This window comes from Paroedura picta, chromosome 9 (assembly GCF_049243985.1).
Source record: "Paroedura picta isolate Pp20150507F chromosome 9, Ppicta_v3.0, whole genome shotgun sequence".
NCBI lineage: Eukaryota > Metazoa > Chordata > Lepidosauria > Squamata > Gekkonidae > Paroedura > Paroedura picta.
In genome coordinates, this window is record NC_135377.1 from 39,909,636 (window position 1) to 39,927,017 (window position 17,382).

Sequence of the window (17,382 nt, forward strand, 5' to 3'; positions counted from 1 at the left end):
ACTTTAACTCCAGTAAAAGGATTGAATGGACATACAGACCATGTCAAAATTTAAGTCCTAGTGTTACACAAGGAAAGTTTGCTCTTGATGTTTTTTGGGGCTTTCTACTTTGCAACATACTAATACAGAAAGCAACCAGACCAGATCAGCTTAATGGGCTGTAGATTGGGTTAGTGGTCAACAAATCACAACAGAGACTTTAGAATGATTGTGGTCTACTTCTTTCAGACTATACAGGTGATCCCATATGGATGCTTATGAACAACAACCAAAAAACAGGTTGGTACAGGTGTTAGCTGCCTGGATGCATACAGCACCTCCTCTACAGTTTGGTGTAATGGTTAAGAGCCATGGCTTCTAATCTGGCGAGCCGGGTTGGATTCCCGGCTCCTCCACATGCAGCCATTTTCTGATTTAGCAATTTTTCTCCACCCCATACAAATTTCCAAGTCTTGCATGCCTCAAAGCCATTTTTAAAAAAATGAATGGGAACAGCTTCTGAACAGGATACTGACCAAAATAATGTGCTGTGTGTACATTACCATGTAGAGATTTCATTTTATTAGGTCAAAGACTTGTCTTCTAAAGACAAAACAAGTAAAAACTGGCTCATCTCTGTACCGACACCAAGACTGCTGGTGACAGATGCAGTGTCCTTTTAATTAAAAACAGGAAAACAGCTATGTGGATTAAACAAAACAGGGAATTTGAAGCACATGAAACATTTCTCAGGACAGACTGAAGTACCATTTATTTCATTAGCACTCACATCAGCTTTGCAAAATATAGATATCAAAAGGAAATCTTATCATCATAGAATCATAGAATCAGAGTTGGAAGGGGCCCTACAGGCCATCTAGTCCAACCCCCTGCTCAACGCAGGATCAGCCCTAAGCATCCTAAAGCATCCAAGAAAAGTGTGTATCCAACCTTTGCTTGAAGACTGCCAGTGAGGGGGAGCTCACCACCTCCTTAGGCAGCCTATTCCACTGCTGAACTACTCTGACTGTGAAAATTTCTTCCCTGATATCTAGCCTATATCGTTGTACTTGTAGTTTAAACCCATTACTGCGTGTCCTTTCCTCTGCAGCCAATGGGAACAGCATCCTGCCCTCCTCCAAGTGCCAACCTTTAAAATACTTAAAAGAGGGCTATCATATCCCCTCTCAACCTCCTTTTCTCCAGGCTGAACATTCCCAAGTCCCTCAACCTATCTTCATAGGGCTTGGTCCCTTGCCCCCAGATCATCCTTGTCGCTCTCCTCTGTACCCTTTCAATCATGTACTAGTAAAGCATGGAAAATAATTTTGGTAAATTCAGTTGGGGGAGGGAAAATAAGGCACAATAATTGACAAAGGAATGTGTATTAAAAGACATGGGAAACAGTAGATGTAGGTTCAAAACCCCATTCAGGGATGAATTTGATTTCCTTAGCTAGTTTATAGTAGTGGTTAAGGGTGGCAGCTTCTAATCTGGTGAACCGGGTTTGATTCCCTGTTCCTCCACATGTAGCCAGCTGGGTGACCCTAAGGTAGTCACAGTTCTGGTAGTGCTGTTTTCACAGAGCAGTCCTTTCAGAGCTCTCTCAGCCTCACCTCACAGGGTGCCCATTGTTAGGAGAGGAAGGGAAGGTGACTGTAAGCCACTTTGAGACTCTTTCAGGTAGTGAAAAGTGGGATATAAAAACCAACCCATCTTTGTCTTCTAAATATAAAATATAAATATATTACCATTTCAACCCTACAGGCCATCAAAAATAAAAATTGGATTTTCATATAATCTAATGATAAAGATAGGATCCAACTACAAATGGAACATAAGCCTTGATTTGTTTTCGCTACAAAAGCATATTGGGTTCATGGAAGTGCAAGGACAATATAGAAGTTCTTCTCTTCTTTCTTTGCTGAATATATTCTTATGAACTATATACTTAGGCATGAAGAGCTTTCTGAGGCTAATGGTGAACTCTTTATTGGTTTCACAACTTATTTCAGCAGATCTCCAATAAATCAGATTACAAAAGGATCATCAAGCTACAATTATTATTGCCATTCCTTTTTCTTTCTTGAAAAAAAAACTTGCAAGTTGCCCCCAAAGGGGGTTGGGTACCCCTATATTGCACAACACAATAAAGGACATAATGTATACTTGCATCTGTACTACAAACGCTCAAGTTTGGGTATTTTGTGTTCATGTGAACCTGGGAAGAACTTGCTAGCTAGGGCACAGCTTTTATGCCCACTCAGTCCTACCCCCCCCCCCCCGTGGCTTGCCTGTAAAAGGGAATTTGATACTCTTCTGTTAATGGATAATGATTTAATGTTCATATTATATTTCAATATTTTATATCTCTTAGACACTTTGGTGGTTTGACATATAGAGAAAGGTGGGGTATAAATGAACATAATTAAAAAACAGTGAATCAGAAGGAACTACTGAACGTTTTTTATACTCCAATACCAAATGCTTCAGTATGAATTAATTTTTGACTGGCATAAGATTTTTAAGATATAAGGCCTGTATGTTATAATCAGTAGCTGCAAGCATCAAAACCATTCCTAGTTTTTTTGTTGGAGTTAATCTTATCTGTAAACTTAAGTGATGAGTGATACATCATTAATCTGCATATTTAATTAAGATGCCTCTCCTGACATATTTCAGCACCTTCTAAAAAGTTATTTGCTTGAGATCTAATCAAGTGTGACTATCCCACCCATTTTCCTCCAGCTGGCCAATTAAGGCATAATATGTATAAACTACTTTCTTCACTTAATGTAATTTACTTATATTCTCTCATGAGGTCTCACTTCATTCTCCTTCAAAGAGCTAAAATTAGGTGCTCTGTATATCACCCCACTCCTTGGGTCACAGGAATTACTTGCTGGAGAACTGGATCGAAGGGAGTTTAATACGGGACACACAACAACAAATTCATTCTGGTCATAGGAATCCCAGAAAGTCAATCCTATACAGTAGTTTACTGTAATATTTAACAGAGCAAAACACCCCAAGGAAATAAATAGGTTTAGGGGGAAATACACTACGTAGAATCATGACCTCCATCTGCTGCACTCCTTTAGGCTGTTCAGTGTCCAGCTAATGGAAGCTATTAAGCTAACCCTCTATGTCACTAGACCTGGCTTTCTCAACCTGGGTTTCGCAAACCCTTGGGGTTTCTTGACAGCTCTAGAAGGGTTTCCCAAATGAGTGGAAGTTAATTAATGTTTAGTATATATTTTTTAATTTTGTTAAACATTTATTCATGATATGACCATATATGGTTATGTTGACCTGCACCCCCCTCCCAAAATGGCCAATGATGGGCCTGGAGGAGGTGGGAAGGGGAAGGGCCCTGGGTAGACTTGTACACAGCTATGCTTCCCAACCAACTTCTGCATGATCAAGCCATTTTGGGGTTTCTCAAAGCCTGAAGGACGTTTCAGGGGGTTCTCAATGGTAAAAAAGTTCAGAAAGGCTGCACTAGACTCAGACTGCCTAGATACCTGGCCTGCCACTCACATTCCGGCAAACACTTAGTTATTCTTCAACTATGGGCAGGGCTTAGAAGATACTTAACTAAGGCTTCATTAGGAGGTGGTGTAGTATAGTGGCTCAGGATATGAACTGTGAGCTCAGAAATCCCCAGTTCGTTTAATTTCAGTCAAAGTCAGCAGCCCTAAGGTCACTATTCCAGCAAAACAAAAATATAGTAGGGGGATCCAATAAGCCTATTTGGATGAACAGAAAACTTCTGGTGGAACTAAAGAAGAAAAAGTTCAAGAAATGGAGGGAAGGACAGATCTCTAAAGAAGAGTATCTGTAGGTTACTAGGCACTGTAGTTCAGCCACCAGAAAGGCCAAAGCTGGGGGTGAACTGAGACTGGCCAGGGAAGCCCACTATAACAAAATAAGCTTCTTCAGATATGTAAGGCTTATGAAGCAATAGGTCTATTGTCGGGTAAAGATGGACAGACTCTAACAGAGGACAGAAAGAAAGCAGAACAGCTTAGTGTTTTTCCAGAATAATATGGATATATCTAGGAATGGTAGTAAGCAAGGTATAGTGTCTGGGTGGCAGGACAGAGAGGTTGTCAAGAGGCACCTGGATGCACTGCATGAGTTCAAATTCCCTGAGCTGGATGTCCATTATCTTTAGGACCTCTTGGAGTACTGGAGCGGTGCCAGAAGACTGGAGGAGAGCTAATGTTATCCCAATCTTCAAAAAAGGGAGGAGAAACTACAAGCCAGTGAGTCTGACTTTAATTGCAAAGAAGATATGGAACAGATTTTAAAGGGGGTGATCTGCAAACTTTTAAAGGATAATTTGCTGATCCAGGGAAGGCAGCACAGATTTGTCTCCAGCAGGTCCTGCCAGGTCAACCTGGTTTTCTTTGACCAAATGATGGGCTTATTGGATCATGCAAACTCCATTAATGTTGTTTACCTGGATTTCAGGAAGGCTTTTGAAAAGGCTTCCCGTGATGTTCTGGAGAACTGTAGACTATATTTTCAGATGGTTAGATGGTTAAGGAACTGGCTAGAAAACCACACCCGAAGAGTGGTTGTCAATGATATTTCATTAGATTGGAGGAAGGTGAGCAGCCGAGTGCCACAGGGCTTGGTACTAGGTCCGGTATTTTTCAACATTTTTATCAATGATCTGGATGAGGGGGTGGAGGGACTCCTCATTAAATTTGTATATGACACCAAATTGTGAGGAGTAGCAAACATCCCAGAAGATAGACATAGAGATCTGAACATGCTGAAAAAGTGGGCAAATGAGAACAAGATGCAATTCCATAAGGAGAAGTGTAGAGTTCTACATCTGGGTCACAAAAATGAGAAGCATTATACTGAATGGGAGATATACTTCTCAGTAGCAGTGTGTGTGAATGAGAAGGCAATGCAGTCTTAGGTATCAACAGAGGCATCATATAAAAATATCACAAAATGTCATAGTTCTGCTGTTTACTGCATTAGTCTGACTGTACCTGGAATACTGAGTGTGACTACTGTAGATTTATTTCTCCTTTGGGAGTGTTGGTTAGAAAAGGATACTCTTCCCACCAAAAGCCCTCTATGGGGCACCCTGAATTCCATGGGAGGGAGCACTGACCCTTAACAGGGCCGTGGTTCTACTCCCCACTGTTAATCCCACCACACCTGGGCAGATCACTGAGCATTAGCCTCTGTCTGGATCACCATGGCCACCTGCCAATGCTATCCTCACCTGCCCTCCCAGACAGGTTGGCACCTGCCAGAATATGTGGCATCTCTAGTGGAGGCTCCATCCATGGTGAGTCCCGAGTTCTCATGAGTCAACAGGACTGTTTCCATCCCATGTCCCAAAACAGTGACATTTTGAGCCCCAGAGGGTGTCCATTACCACCAGCCTCCTAGCCCTACACCCATTCTGTGCAAAAACAGAAGACCAAGGTACCTTGAAGGCCAGAGAACATGGGAGGTAGATCATGGGACAGCACAAGAAGAGATCTGTAAAGACACCCCTTGGCAGATGGCAACTGAAGTCTTATTTCTAAGGAATTTATGTAGGGGAAAACATTGGATTTCAACATAGGAGGGCATGGAGAAAGACATAAATTCACAAGTATTTGACATGGGGCCAAGAAAAGAGGAGAAGTATGCCTGGAGAAAGAATGTAAACTTGGCCCATGGTGTGGAAGTTGTTGGGAGACCATCTCACTAAATGGGCCGGTTGTTGTCATGGCAATCCCAGTGCTCAATGGCCATTGTGGCCAGGTGACCTGTTCAAAATACATGGAAATGGGCAAGAGGAGAACACGATGCTTCAGTCAACATGGCATGGCTGTCAGTCTGCATTGCCTGAGTCAACAGGTGGGTACCCAAGCAAGGGGAGATTGAAAGACAGAAATGCCAACTCGTCCAGGGGGACAGTCTTTTGCTCCCGGCAGGGATTGGTCCCTGCTGCACAGGGAGAACAGTGGGGTGGAAATGCTGCAGGTGTCGGCAATGAGTGGAAGAGGATAGGTAGCTTGGGTCTGTCCCACAGCACATGTAGGCCTTGCAAATCCTGTACTCCACAACACAGTGATCACTGGGAATCATTTGGAAGTAGTACCAAACATCTGGCTGAAACCTGGAATCCAATCTGGGAATGCAAGCCAGTTTAAGACGCTGTGAATAAGGTCCACTGCTAGTCTTTGAGGATGGGCCCAAGGGTGTGTTTGAGACAGATGCAGACATGGTGGCTCCAGTCCCCATCCCCCAGCTCTGCAAAGTAAGGTTCCTCCTCCAGAAACAGCATGAGCAACTGCTGCTCCTTTGGCTGTTCAAGGAATCCCTCCACATTGGAGTCTGAAAAAAGACTATGTGTCTGTGATGTGAAGCAGTCCTCTGCATTCTCGTCTGCCACACCACCCAATGTAGAACTCACAAGACTGACGGGGGGGGGGATAGTCAACTGTGGGGGGCTCCTCCTTTTTTGGCACTGGGTGAGCCTTCACTGAGAAGGGTCCTACATAGTAAGAGAAGGGGTGAGCCTCCTCACTCCATAATGCACACCTCTTGTCTGCACCCTACCTTTCACTCAAGGCCAACCATGCATATGCACTCAGTCAATCTCAAACTCTCAATTCAGGCCTGGCAGATAGAATAGACATGACTCCTATAAATCAGTTTTTTTAGGGGGGGGAGAATAACAATGGGGTGCCATTACAAGTCACAAGTAACCCTTGCAGAAAATTAACTAGGGGATACCTCAATCGTCACTGGATTTAAAACAAGGGAAAGCCCCAAGGCTTGTGAGCAGGGGAAAGAGGGCAAAGAGGAACAAAATTTGTGCTCTAAGAGAAAGTCAAGAAAATTAAAACTTGACTGGTAAAGGTGATACTTTAAGGTAGACCCACATGTGATGGCAGTGTAGGGGAGGGGGGAAGAAAAAGGAAAAGAAATCAGAAAGCCAGTAAACTGATTTGGCTATCCAGTGACAGCCAGCCAAAATATCCAGACCAGATGAGAGGGCTGGAGCCACAGCCAGGGCCACTCACCCATCCACCAAGTAAAGGATACCATTGAGATCAAACTGTGCCTCAGCTTCAGAGTGTTGGGGGGGGGGGAGACAGGATTTATTGGTGGTCTTTAACCCCACTTCCAGAAAGGAAAGTCAAAGTAAAATAGGGTATCAAACTAACACCCAGGAAAAGCCCACCTAAATATGAGATGTGTCCCAGAAATGGAGCTCTGATTGTGTTTGAGATTATTCTATCTGCTTAAATGCTAAAAGCCAATAAGCTGATTTGGCTGTGCAGCATCCAGATTAGATTTGGCTGTTCAGCACACACACCAAGTGAAGGGAAAACCCGAAATAAAATGTTTCCCAAAAGAAAAGAAAAGTAGAAATCTGGATTTGTGGGAGATCTTTCACCCCACTTTAAGAGAAAAAAAATAGGAGAGTTAAGCCAGAAGGGGATTAAAAGGAAAACCCTTAAAGAACCTGTTGGGAAAAAATTGTTTTCCCCTGCTCTCAGACAGAATACTTCAAAGACAGAAAATAAAAGACATCTGCCTGTAGCCAGTGAAAAAGTCAAGTTAGTGCCACAGGGACAGGCAATTGGACACCAAATGGGGGAGGGGGATTTGAATGCCAGCCAGAAATGAGCAGCCAAAGACCCACAAGTAAGGCTAAAGGTGCTCCTTTTCTCTAGAACCACTCAATCTATCCCACAAAATTCTCTCCCTCCAAATAGCAATGCACCTCTCTCTCTCCACCACCCAGTCCCACCGAGAGCAAAAGAACACAATGCTTTCTCACACAGCCTCAGGGATTATATATACCAAGGCATTCCCACTGAAACCAAGGGGAGCACTACACTTAGCTAATGAGGGTGCCACTCAAACTAAACAGGTAATAGCCATGGAAACAAAAAAAAAACACAACCCTCCCAAGCCCCATCTATGCTGGGAGATTTTTGTGTGCTTCACAAGTTCAACATGCGTGTGCCGAGGAGAGAAACTCCACCCTCCCCCAAAGCCCACGAATGCACACAGAGGGGTAAGATCCGTATGTGGTCATGCACAGTCGTCAGGGGTGTGGCCATATGAGCCTGGTTCATGAGCCATAAACAATTTGTGAGTTCGCGAAGACCTGTGGGTTGCGTCATGCCTATCTCTAATCTGAGGCTAGAAAGGTGGTATGTGAGGGCCTTCTCCATCATGACACCAAACCTTTGGAACTGCCTCCAAAGAGAGATTCATCCGTCTCTTTTTATCAGTGTCTTTCCCCAGCAGGCAAAGCCTCTTCTGTTTTGGCTGGCATAGACTCAATAATGGTTTGGGGCCTTCCTTCCAGTGTTTTTTATGTGTATATTTTACTTGCATTTTAATTGTTGAAATGTTTTGAATGTTTTTTATATTTGCGGCCTTGTGGACCTTGATTGGGTATAAAGGCAACATAAAAATGCTTTAAATAAACCATAAACCATAAATAAATAATGCTGGTATGCCAGACACTGCAATGAGTACCAAGTTAATGTAGGTCACTCACATTGGAATGAAAGACATTATATAATATCACAAACTAAACTGATATTTATCTTCCTTTAAACAATTATACTGTGCAAATACTCATGAAATTTTTGGTTCTCAATTGGCTAACAATCATTAAAGTTTTAAAATATATATAATAGTATTGACCCTTTATTTAAAAAAAAGAAAAAAGAAAAATCACAATAAAATCAGGAGAAACTAAAACAAATATCAGATAAAATATCCATTTTGGAGGCATATGTAATATGTAAGTGTTACATATTCTGTGTAACTTGCCCAGATGGGGCTCTGTTAGAAGGTTAGAACAGTGGTCCCCAACCTTTCCGAGGTTGGGGACCGGCAGGGCATCGGGCCGCGTCCGCACGGACCGGCCGCGCCTGCAGGCTGCGCCCGCACATCGGGCCGCGCCCACATGGGCCGTGTGGGGCCCGGCCCTGATTCCCTCTCCCCACCCTCCCGCAGTAAGAAGCTTCCCGGGCCGCAAGCTTGCAGCCTGGAAAGTTTTTGGGGACCACTGGGTTAGAAGACTATAAACAATATCTGCAGCCATGCTTCCAAATGTTTAAATAGAAAACTAGGGTGTTTAAAGCCTCTTGAGAAACTCATTTAAACCTCTCCGAGATTATTAAAGGAAAAGAGGGATATGAGGTAAATAATAGAAATAATTTTAGGATAGGAATTTTAGGAAATTCCAATACACACATTGCTGATCCCTCCTCCAGCCCCCGCTACACTTTAGGAATAAGCAAACAAACCTCCAAGTAGAATTCGATCAGTATACTTCAACTTTCTAGAGAGATGTTTGATTAAAATAATAAAGGCAAGCACAACCCCTGCCAAATAATAATTAGACGTCTTTATGAAAACATAAAAAATATGATACATCACTTTAAAAGACACTGTTTCTATCTTGTGAGGAATTCAGTGAAGCACGTGTAGATTGTCTGCTTCCTGTTTATCTTGCACTTGAAGAAATGCATCCCAGAAGAATTAGTGATGTTCTTAAATATCATATGTTTGTGAATGTTTTGTTTAGAAACTTTTAGCAAAAAAAAAAAACAATGGTATGCTGTAAACAGAATGAAAGTTGCCCACAAAAGAAAACCGTTTGACAGATGCTAACATCTGCGAACATGGATTTTCCATAACTGTCCTTTCCCTCCCATCCCTCTTTAACCACAATAAACACTAATTTAAAATGTCTTGTGTAACTGAAGCTTGGGCTTTCCTTAGGGTAAATACGAGTAACCTCAATCCCAATTTAACTACCTTGAAATGTTAGTAATAGTATTGGACCCATTATCTTTATGCAGATGTAGCTCTTGAGATAAGTTTAATTACATTTGTGTTAAGATAAATAAATGGACAAAGTACAGGAGATAAAGTTTAAAAATTTATGAATAATTCAGATCTGAATCGGGTGAAGGAGATTAATTATACTTAACATTACCCAAGTTCATATAGTAACTCATTAAAAGTTGACGAAGCATAATCATTCCCATTGTAAGGATTTTTTATATTGCATAAAACAAATTAGAAGGGTACATGCTCCTCATTACGCACATCAGTTACTGCCCCTCCCCATGAAAAAGGGAAATCTGGAAAGAATAACAAATTTTATTTTATTTTATTGTCATTATTTATTCAAACCACTGGTTAATTATATAACAGGGCATTTCTTCTGCTGTACTGCAAAACTGCGTGTAATGGCTAAAATTGCTTCTGGTTGCATGTGGCAGAATGGAGAATCAAACCCAGTTATCCAGATAAAAGCCACCACTCTTAATTACTACAAGGCTACAGTGATAGCACATTACAGGCCATTAATAAGAACCTATCTTTCCTGCTTTGGCCCTAATCAATGGTGACTGTTGTAGAAAAGCCAGGAATACCTTCAGACCAGAGGAACAAAGACTTGGACAGCTTTGCTGTAGAGAAATGGATATTCATCACCCACTTTTCACTGAAAGTTAAGTATGCTACCTTTTTGCAAGTGATGGAGCTCTGTTTTTGTCACTATATCCTCAACTTTTAAGATTTCTTCCTTCACTATAAAAGATCTCTCTATCCATTAATACATCTCATGGAAGCTTGGCAATCTTGTCTTGAGCTATGAGAACAGCCTCCTGGCGAGAGGGTCTCTTCATTGATTCTTCACACAATTAACTGAGACATGCCAGCTTTAGAACAAACAACTGGGGACCCATGAGAACTTTGTGGAAAGAGGGGAACAGCTTCCACCTTATTTTCAGTGCTTCCCCTACTCGCTCACCTTCTCATTCTGGCAGTGACTGGGACAGCAGATGTTTCCTCCTCCTCCCATCTTCTGGTTACTGCTGCTTGCTCACTTTACCTCCATCATGCAGAAAGGTGCGGAGAAGTGAAGGAAAAAGCAGCAGCAGGGACACCTTCATCCCAGCCACTACTGCTTTGTTACCTAGGCAAGGGAAGCAGCTATGGATGGAAGAGAAGTCTTAGGGGCTTTTTGCATGCCTTCAAAATAGCACAATGGTTGCTAATTGAAAACGCTACTGATTTGCTGTTTTGCACAACGTCGTCGACAATCTGCCACACACCTGAAACCAATTTTCCAAAAGCGCTTCCTTGTAGCGCTTTCAGGGAAATCCCCAAAACTGGATTCACCCTCCGGAAAGCGATACACTCCTGCAACCAATCTGCAACACTAGCGAAAAAGACCTGTGCGTTAACATTGTTGCGGTTTCTACAAAGTCCCTCCCCCTGGCTCTCCTCTCTGATCTTCCGGCGAAGCGATCGCCATTTTTTTTTCTCCGAGCGAGCGGGGATAAACGCACCAGCGAGCCTCTTTCTGTTTAGAGGCTTCCCTGGCTTCAGTCCTTCCCCTTTAGTCACTAAGCACAAACCACAGAAAAGCCCGTTTGCTGATGTATTTTCCCATTAATTTTTACACATTCATTCAGCCGAAAATCGGGCCCGTGAGAGGGGGGGGGATTTTTTTTTTTTTCACTCGGAGGCAGCATGGCAACGATCAAACGATCAAACGACAGCTCAAACACATTAGGCAGCTGGATGGGCCTCTCCGTTGCAACTAATCTACACAGATTCGTTACAATGGGTCTGTTTTTTTTTTTTTTAAAAAAACCTTTCTTAAAGGGAAAGGGGCTGTTTGGGAGCATGCTAACGGCTGCCCATTGGCTGCTTGACGGCCAGGGGCGGGACGAGCTTGGCAATAGCGCTTCCTTTCTAGCGATTTCTGCCGAGACCGGAAGCCTGTGGGAAACGCTACAAAACGCAACTGGATTCCACTACAAAGGCAGGTATGCATAACGACGAATTCCACTATTTTAAATGGCGATTTTTCATTCAGTGACCAATTTGCTACAAAGATCCCGGTGCGTAAAGCCCCTTAGTCTTCTCCTACTCTTCCAGCCAATGCTGCTGCCATGTTGCCCAATCACTTTTCTTTCCTGCTGGCAGTGGTGATGACAACAATGGCCACAATTCTCTCTCTCTCTCTCTCGCCTCCCCAGCCCTGGTTGCCCACCCTCTGTTTGTCTGGCTTCTTCTCTTCTGCTGCTGGCCTCTTTCTCCCTCCCCTTCACCCACTATAGTGTCTTGTGAACTGTTTCATGAATGCTATCTGCACAAGCATAAATAATGCTTCGTTAGTTTGGGCACGTCTGTAACCCCTCCCCCCTTTTCTTTTTTGTTTGTAAAGTCTTGTTCAGATCTCTGGGATTAGTAGTACATGGTCCTATGTATATCCCAGGGCCATGTTCAGGTAGATAGATGACTATTCTGATTACTTCTCTTAGTCCTAACACACCATTTAAGACCCCCCACCCCCACCCTGAACAACACAAAAAAACCTGTATGGAATGTAAGTACACTAAATTTAACTCTAGCTTCTCTACACAGTACTCAGTATCCACTACAGTCCCTCCAGGATAATTTTTGTGTTTCTTCAGCACTGTCTGGGTGTCATTCTTTCCCTCTTGTTGGTATGATTTAGACAGCTGAAAATCCTAGATCTGCTACCATCTTCCTCCAGTCTTACTTTTCCCAGGACAGACCAGGTTCTAGCCATTTTATTAAGGGTATGGAAGAAGCAGTCAGGCCTTGTTGAAGTTAGAAGTACTGGTTTTGTCAGTGCCTTGATAAGAAGGCCAATGAATCCTATATATGCCATCTTGATGTTCATGATGAAAGGAAGATGGGATGAACACTGATTTTCATTTTTAACTTTGATAGTGAACAGAGCAAAAATACTGGAACAAAGCACAACTATGCCCACCCCCAGGCAATTTCATATAAGGAAGTAAATTTTAAAAATTAACTGTTAAGTTTGAGTCCAGTGACACCTTTAAGACCAACCAAGTTTAATTCAGGGGATAAACTTTTGTGTGCATGCACACTTCATTAATTGCACTGAAACAGACTTTGCCAGTCATTACTGATAGTTAGAAGTGGGTTTAGTTACTAGGAAGGGCTAATTGGAGTCAAGATGCATAAATAACTGAGCAATAAGTATAGCTAAGGTTGCATTAAAGCAGTTGGTAAACCCCCTGGATAATTGTTAATTGTCTGTTTAAAAACAACAATGCACCCTTTTATTTAGCTCTTTGATTCAAAAGGTTTTCACATTATGTTTTGTGAACTGTCTTACATAGAGTTATACTCTGAAATCCTGCACTTAATGTTGCAACCTGCCCTCAGCCTTCAGGATAAATATTAAGTAAATTATATGTATCTGTTCACTCTGCTTAACAATTCTAGCAGCAGTAAACGCTACCAATTATTCATCATTGACCCCCACCCCCGAATTCAACCAGTATATACATAGCAAACAAATATTTAAAACACAATTTATACATTGATCCCAACAATGTAGAAATGCAGAGCTGAGATATCTCAGCAGGAAAAGAATTGCTCAATGTAGCAAGAATAATGTACAGTTCCTTATCAAGATTCCTACTGAAATATCCTGGGTATTTTGGGGCTTATTGTTTAGTGACAGCCTCCTCCTCTCTAAGCACTTGTTAAATGCTTCATTCAATTTCTCTTGATAAAAAGAAATTAGGTCCATCACTAGGAGAATGGGAGACTAGGGCAGAATCTGCACTTACTTTGTTTATTCCATTGTCAATCCTGTTGAATTCAGATCGATCTGAACTCAGGTCTTCCTCCCCCCCCCCATTGAAACGGGAAAGTGTTCTGCACATGGTTAGGGTAGTTCAGAAGGGGAGGGAGCCAAGCCTCTTTCTTTCTTTTCTTGGAGAGGGGGGGGGGGGGGAGAGAGGATCGAAGAAGACAGAGGAGGGGGAAAAACACAAGACCGACAGAAGTTGAGAGAAATTAGGGGCTTCTCCATTAAGGGAAACTTGTCACATGACCAACTTTGGCCAATCAGGGGTTCTCTACCACGGAGCAAAGCCCAGATTCAAAATAGCCTGCTTTCTCAATCTGGATTTTAAAAATATTGAGCATTAAAAGCACTCTAAGATATCACACAACAAAGGTAGGGTCACTCTGGATCAATCCTTCTTGCTGTGTAGACAGCAGGGATTGAGTCAACCTGGGATTGGAATAAAAGCTCCGTGCAGTTTACACCTAGGAAGAGGAACAACAACTACAATGCAGTCTTGGAATAAAGCATTACACTGCTTTTAAAAATTAAATGAATAGAATGAAGAATTTGTCACCAAGACTTTTAGAGCCAAATGTAACATCTACTGCTGGGTGTTATGTTCAGAGCTACCAACCTTCTTTTTTAAAAATAAAGCAACAGATGCCTACTGCCCAAAGTTGGTTTTGGATCACAGCAAAGGGGGAGGGGCAAGTTTATTCCTCTCAATCAGAAACAGCTCTGGAGATGTTTCTACTACTTTGTGCTACTTAACTCAGTGGAGCAAATCCACAAACTCATGAAAGATCCCTAATGTGGATTTCAATGTTGAGTAGGTCATTTTGCTTTTCTTTAGCACTTCTTGCAGTAGCATCCCATTTTGAGCAAAAGAGCAGGATCATTTTGTCCATGGAAAAAATCTGACCATTTAATCATATCAGCTCACCCCTGTACTCTGCTCCTTCCCTCAGTTCAACAGAGATCATACTGGGACGATTAATGCTACTTACCTAACATTTTGCAGATCTAAATTTAGCAACGGTGCTGTGCTTTGGGCAGGGTCATTTCCTTGACGATGGCATCCGACCCCTTCTTGAGCAAGCAGGTAATATACTCTTTGAACAACCACTTGCACCTGCATTCCTCTTCCTCCAGTTCTTCCTTGTGTCTCCACAACATCAAGGAGAGAGTCACTCAAGGAAGTAACTGCGAAGGGGGATAGTTTGGTCTCAGTGTTGCTATGAGTGTGTGTAGCCTTGAAAAGCTTCATACTGGGACAGACCTGGCAAAAACAAAGCCATAAATCAAAACATTGTGCAGATTATAAAAACAAGAGAAACTATTACTTACACCAAATTTAATTCTAAGATTACAGAGGCCAGTCTCTAAATCTAGACTGGCATCAGTTTTTGACAGCAAAACAGAGATAATCTTTGTCTCTCACCAGGGGAGAACCTTTTTTTGTATTCTCTAAACAACACTGACCATTCAGAAACTTCTAGCCCCAATCAGAAACTGGTAACTGGGTAATTGGGGTAAGAATGAAACCATAACTACATAATTATAGCCATGGGTGAGGCTTTGCCTCTAACGGCAGAACTTAAGCAGGTACTGACATGATTTTTTCTTTTTAAAAAGCTTCCAAGGAAAGGAATATAATGATCTATGGAGCCCTGGCTCTGCAAAAATTGTGCTTTATTATATTCAACTATGAAAGCTGAACTACTGCAAAAGTAAACAAAACAAAAACAAAAAACAAATCAAGACAGATTTAAGTAGGTAGCCATGTTGGTCTAAAGCAGCAGAACAAAGTTCGAGACAAGTAACAACTTTAAGACCAAAATTTTTTATTTCAGGTATAAGCTTCTGTGTGCATGGACACTTTTTATGTCTGAAGAAATGTCCATGCACATGAAAGTTTATACCCGGAATAAAACTTTGTTGATCTTAAAGGTGCCACTCATCTCTAACTTTGTTCAAAAACAAATCAGATTTATGACAAGGATTTATGCCAAATTAAGCTAGGATCAATACTGGGCAAAGATGTGCCCAGAGGATATCGCATAAATGATGCCATGCAGCCATATGAACTCACACATTCTATTGCTCTCTTCTTATAGAAAGCATAATAGAAGAATATGGAAGCTCAAAAAAATCCATTAAATGCTTATTCAGAGGGAAACTGAACATTGTAAGAAAACATGCGGGAAGCATTGAGAAGAGCAACTCAGTGTTCTACCCCCTCCCTCTCTCATACACAATGCAACTTAGTAGGACTGAGTAGTAGGACTACAACTCTCTCAACTGTACAATAAACCACATGCTAAAATTTTGCTTGTAAAAACTTGAATATTATTCATTACTGAACAATATTCAAGCTGCTCAAATAAAGGCTGCAGGAAACATGAGCATTCTTGCTGTTTCTGAACATTCAGTTCATCAGCATGGTACAAAGTATTAAAAACCAAAAACAAGCTTTACCTGATTAACTGCAGATGCCTGAGGTTGACTTTCTATTGTATCAGATAATCTGAATATCTGGGCCAGAGAGATGTTTCTTTTAGTAAGCAATGGCTCTTCAAAATGTGACCAACTCAATTCTTTTGGTTCTTTTGGTTCTTTAAGAAAGACCTTTTGGCTAAAGTAGGTATTCATAATTACTGGAACATCTTCATTTGGCAGAAGTAATTTTTGCCTGAAAAAAAGAATGAGCCCTTATTACCTTGTAAGAAGTTAAAGCTTCCAACAAGTCATGCTATTATCCTGAATGGAAATCTGATCCAGATTTATATAATTATTTTATTATATACTTTAAAAATTGGTTTCAGTAAGTATCTGTTTCATATAAAATATTAATGAATGTAGGTTAAATGAAGTATGCATTTGAAGGCAGTGTCCCACTACATGCTTTAAGAATCATTGTTCTTCTGTTACTGCTATTACTATTGTTAGCCACCTGACATGGTTACTAAGTGTATAGTGTATGTTTCTATGTTCCAGTGGATGAGTGATAGGGTTGTGAGTGTCCTGCATAGTGTTGGACTAGATGACCCGGGAGGTACCTTCCAACTCTATGATTCCTGTTCCCTATGTTTTATGTAAACCACTCTTAGCCTCAGGGGAAGGCTGTATATAAATATATAATAAATAAATTGTTCCAGATGTACAAAAGGATTTTAAAATAGGTTTAATACTTTTTCTGCAATAAAATCATAATACTATTTTAGCTGTTTGCATATACAGCAGTTATCGCTACCATTCTGCACAGCAGCATCCTAAATTTTAAATTCCACATATTTGTAGTAAGAAATTCTCAAGCACTTTTCTGCCTTTATGAACTCCAATGTACCCACCATCACCTACAGAAAATGGACTTTCACTTAGCTAGGGACTAAGTCAGTCTACTCTTATCGTGCTTTTGAAAAGACATATGAGAGAAATTTAAGATGCCTGCTCTCTTCACAGCACAGACTGAAATTTAACAGATAGGTAATCTGCCAGTATAGTAATTATTGAAGTGTCACCAACCTATCCCCTAAAACAGTGGTCCCCAACCTTTTTATCACCGGGGACCACTCAACGCTTGACAATTTTACTGAGGCCCGGTGGGGGGGGGGGTAGTTTACTCCTCTACTGTCAACCACTGCCCTAACGCTCTCTGATCGCTATGGTAATGTTTAAGCATCTCTTCAAAATAAGATACAGACACACCACAACAATGAACATAAGGAACATTTTATTTTCATGGAAAT

At 41.5% G+C, this 17,382-nt stretch overlaps 1 protein-coding gene across 3 annotated transcripts in view; it reads right to left on the minus strand.

Moving 5' to 3' along the window:
* Positions 1-17,382, minus strand: part of SPIDR (scaffold protein involved in DNA repair) — a 193,852-nt gene that overhangs the window by 51,562 nt on the left and 124,908 nt on the right. For all 3 annotated transcript variants that reach the window (XR_013234137.1, XR_013234138.1, XM_077352453.1), the window contains exons 9-10: positions 16,112-16,325; positions 14,641-14,912 (exon numbers count right to left, since the gene is read on the minus strand). Coding sequence is in view for 1 of the 3 variants with exons in the window: in XM_077352453.1 (XP_077208568.1) it covers positions 14,641-14,912; positions 16,112-16,325 (486 nt within the window). In the remaining 2 variants the exon portion in view is untranslated. The remainder of the gene's footprint in view (positions 1-14,640; positions 14,913-16,111; positions 16,326-17,382) is intronic.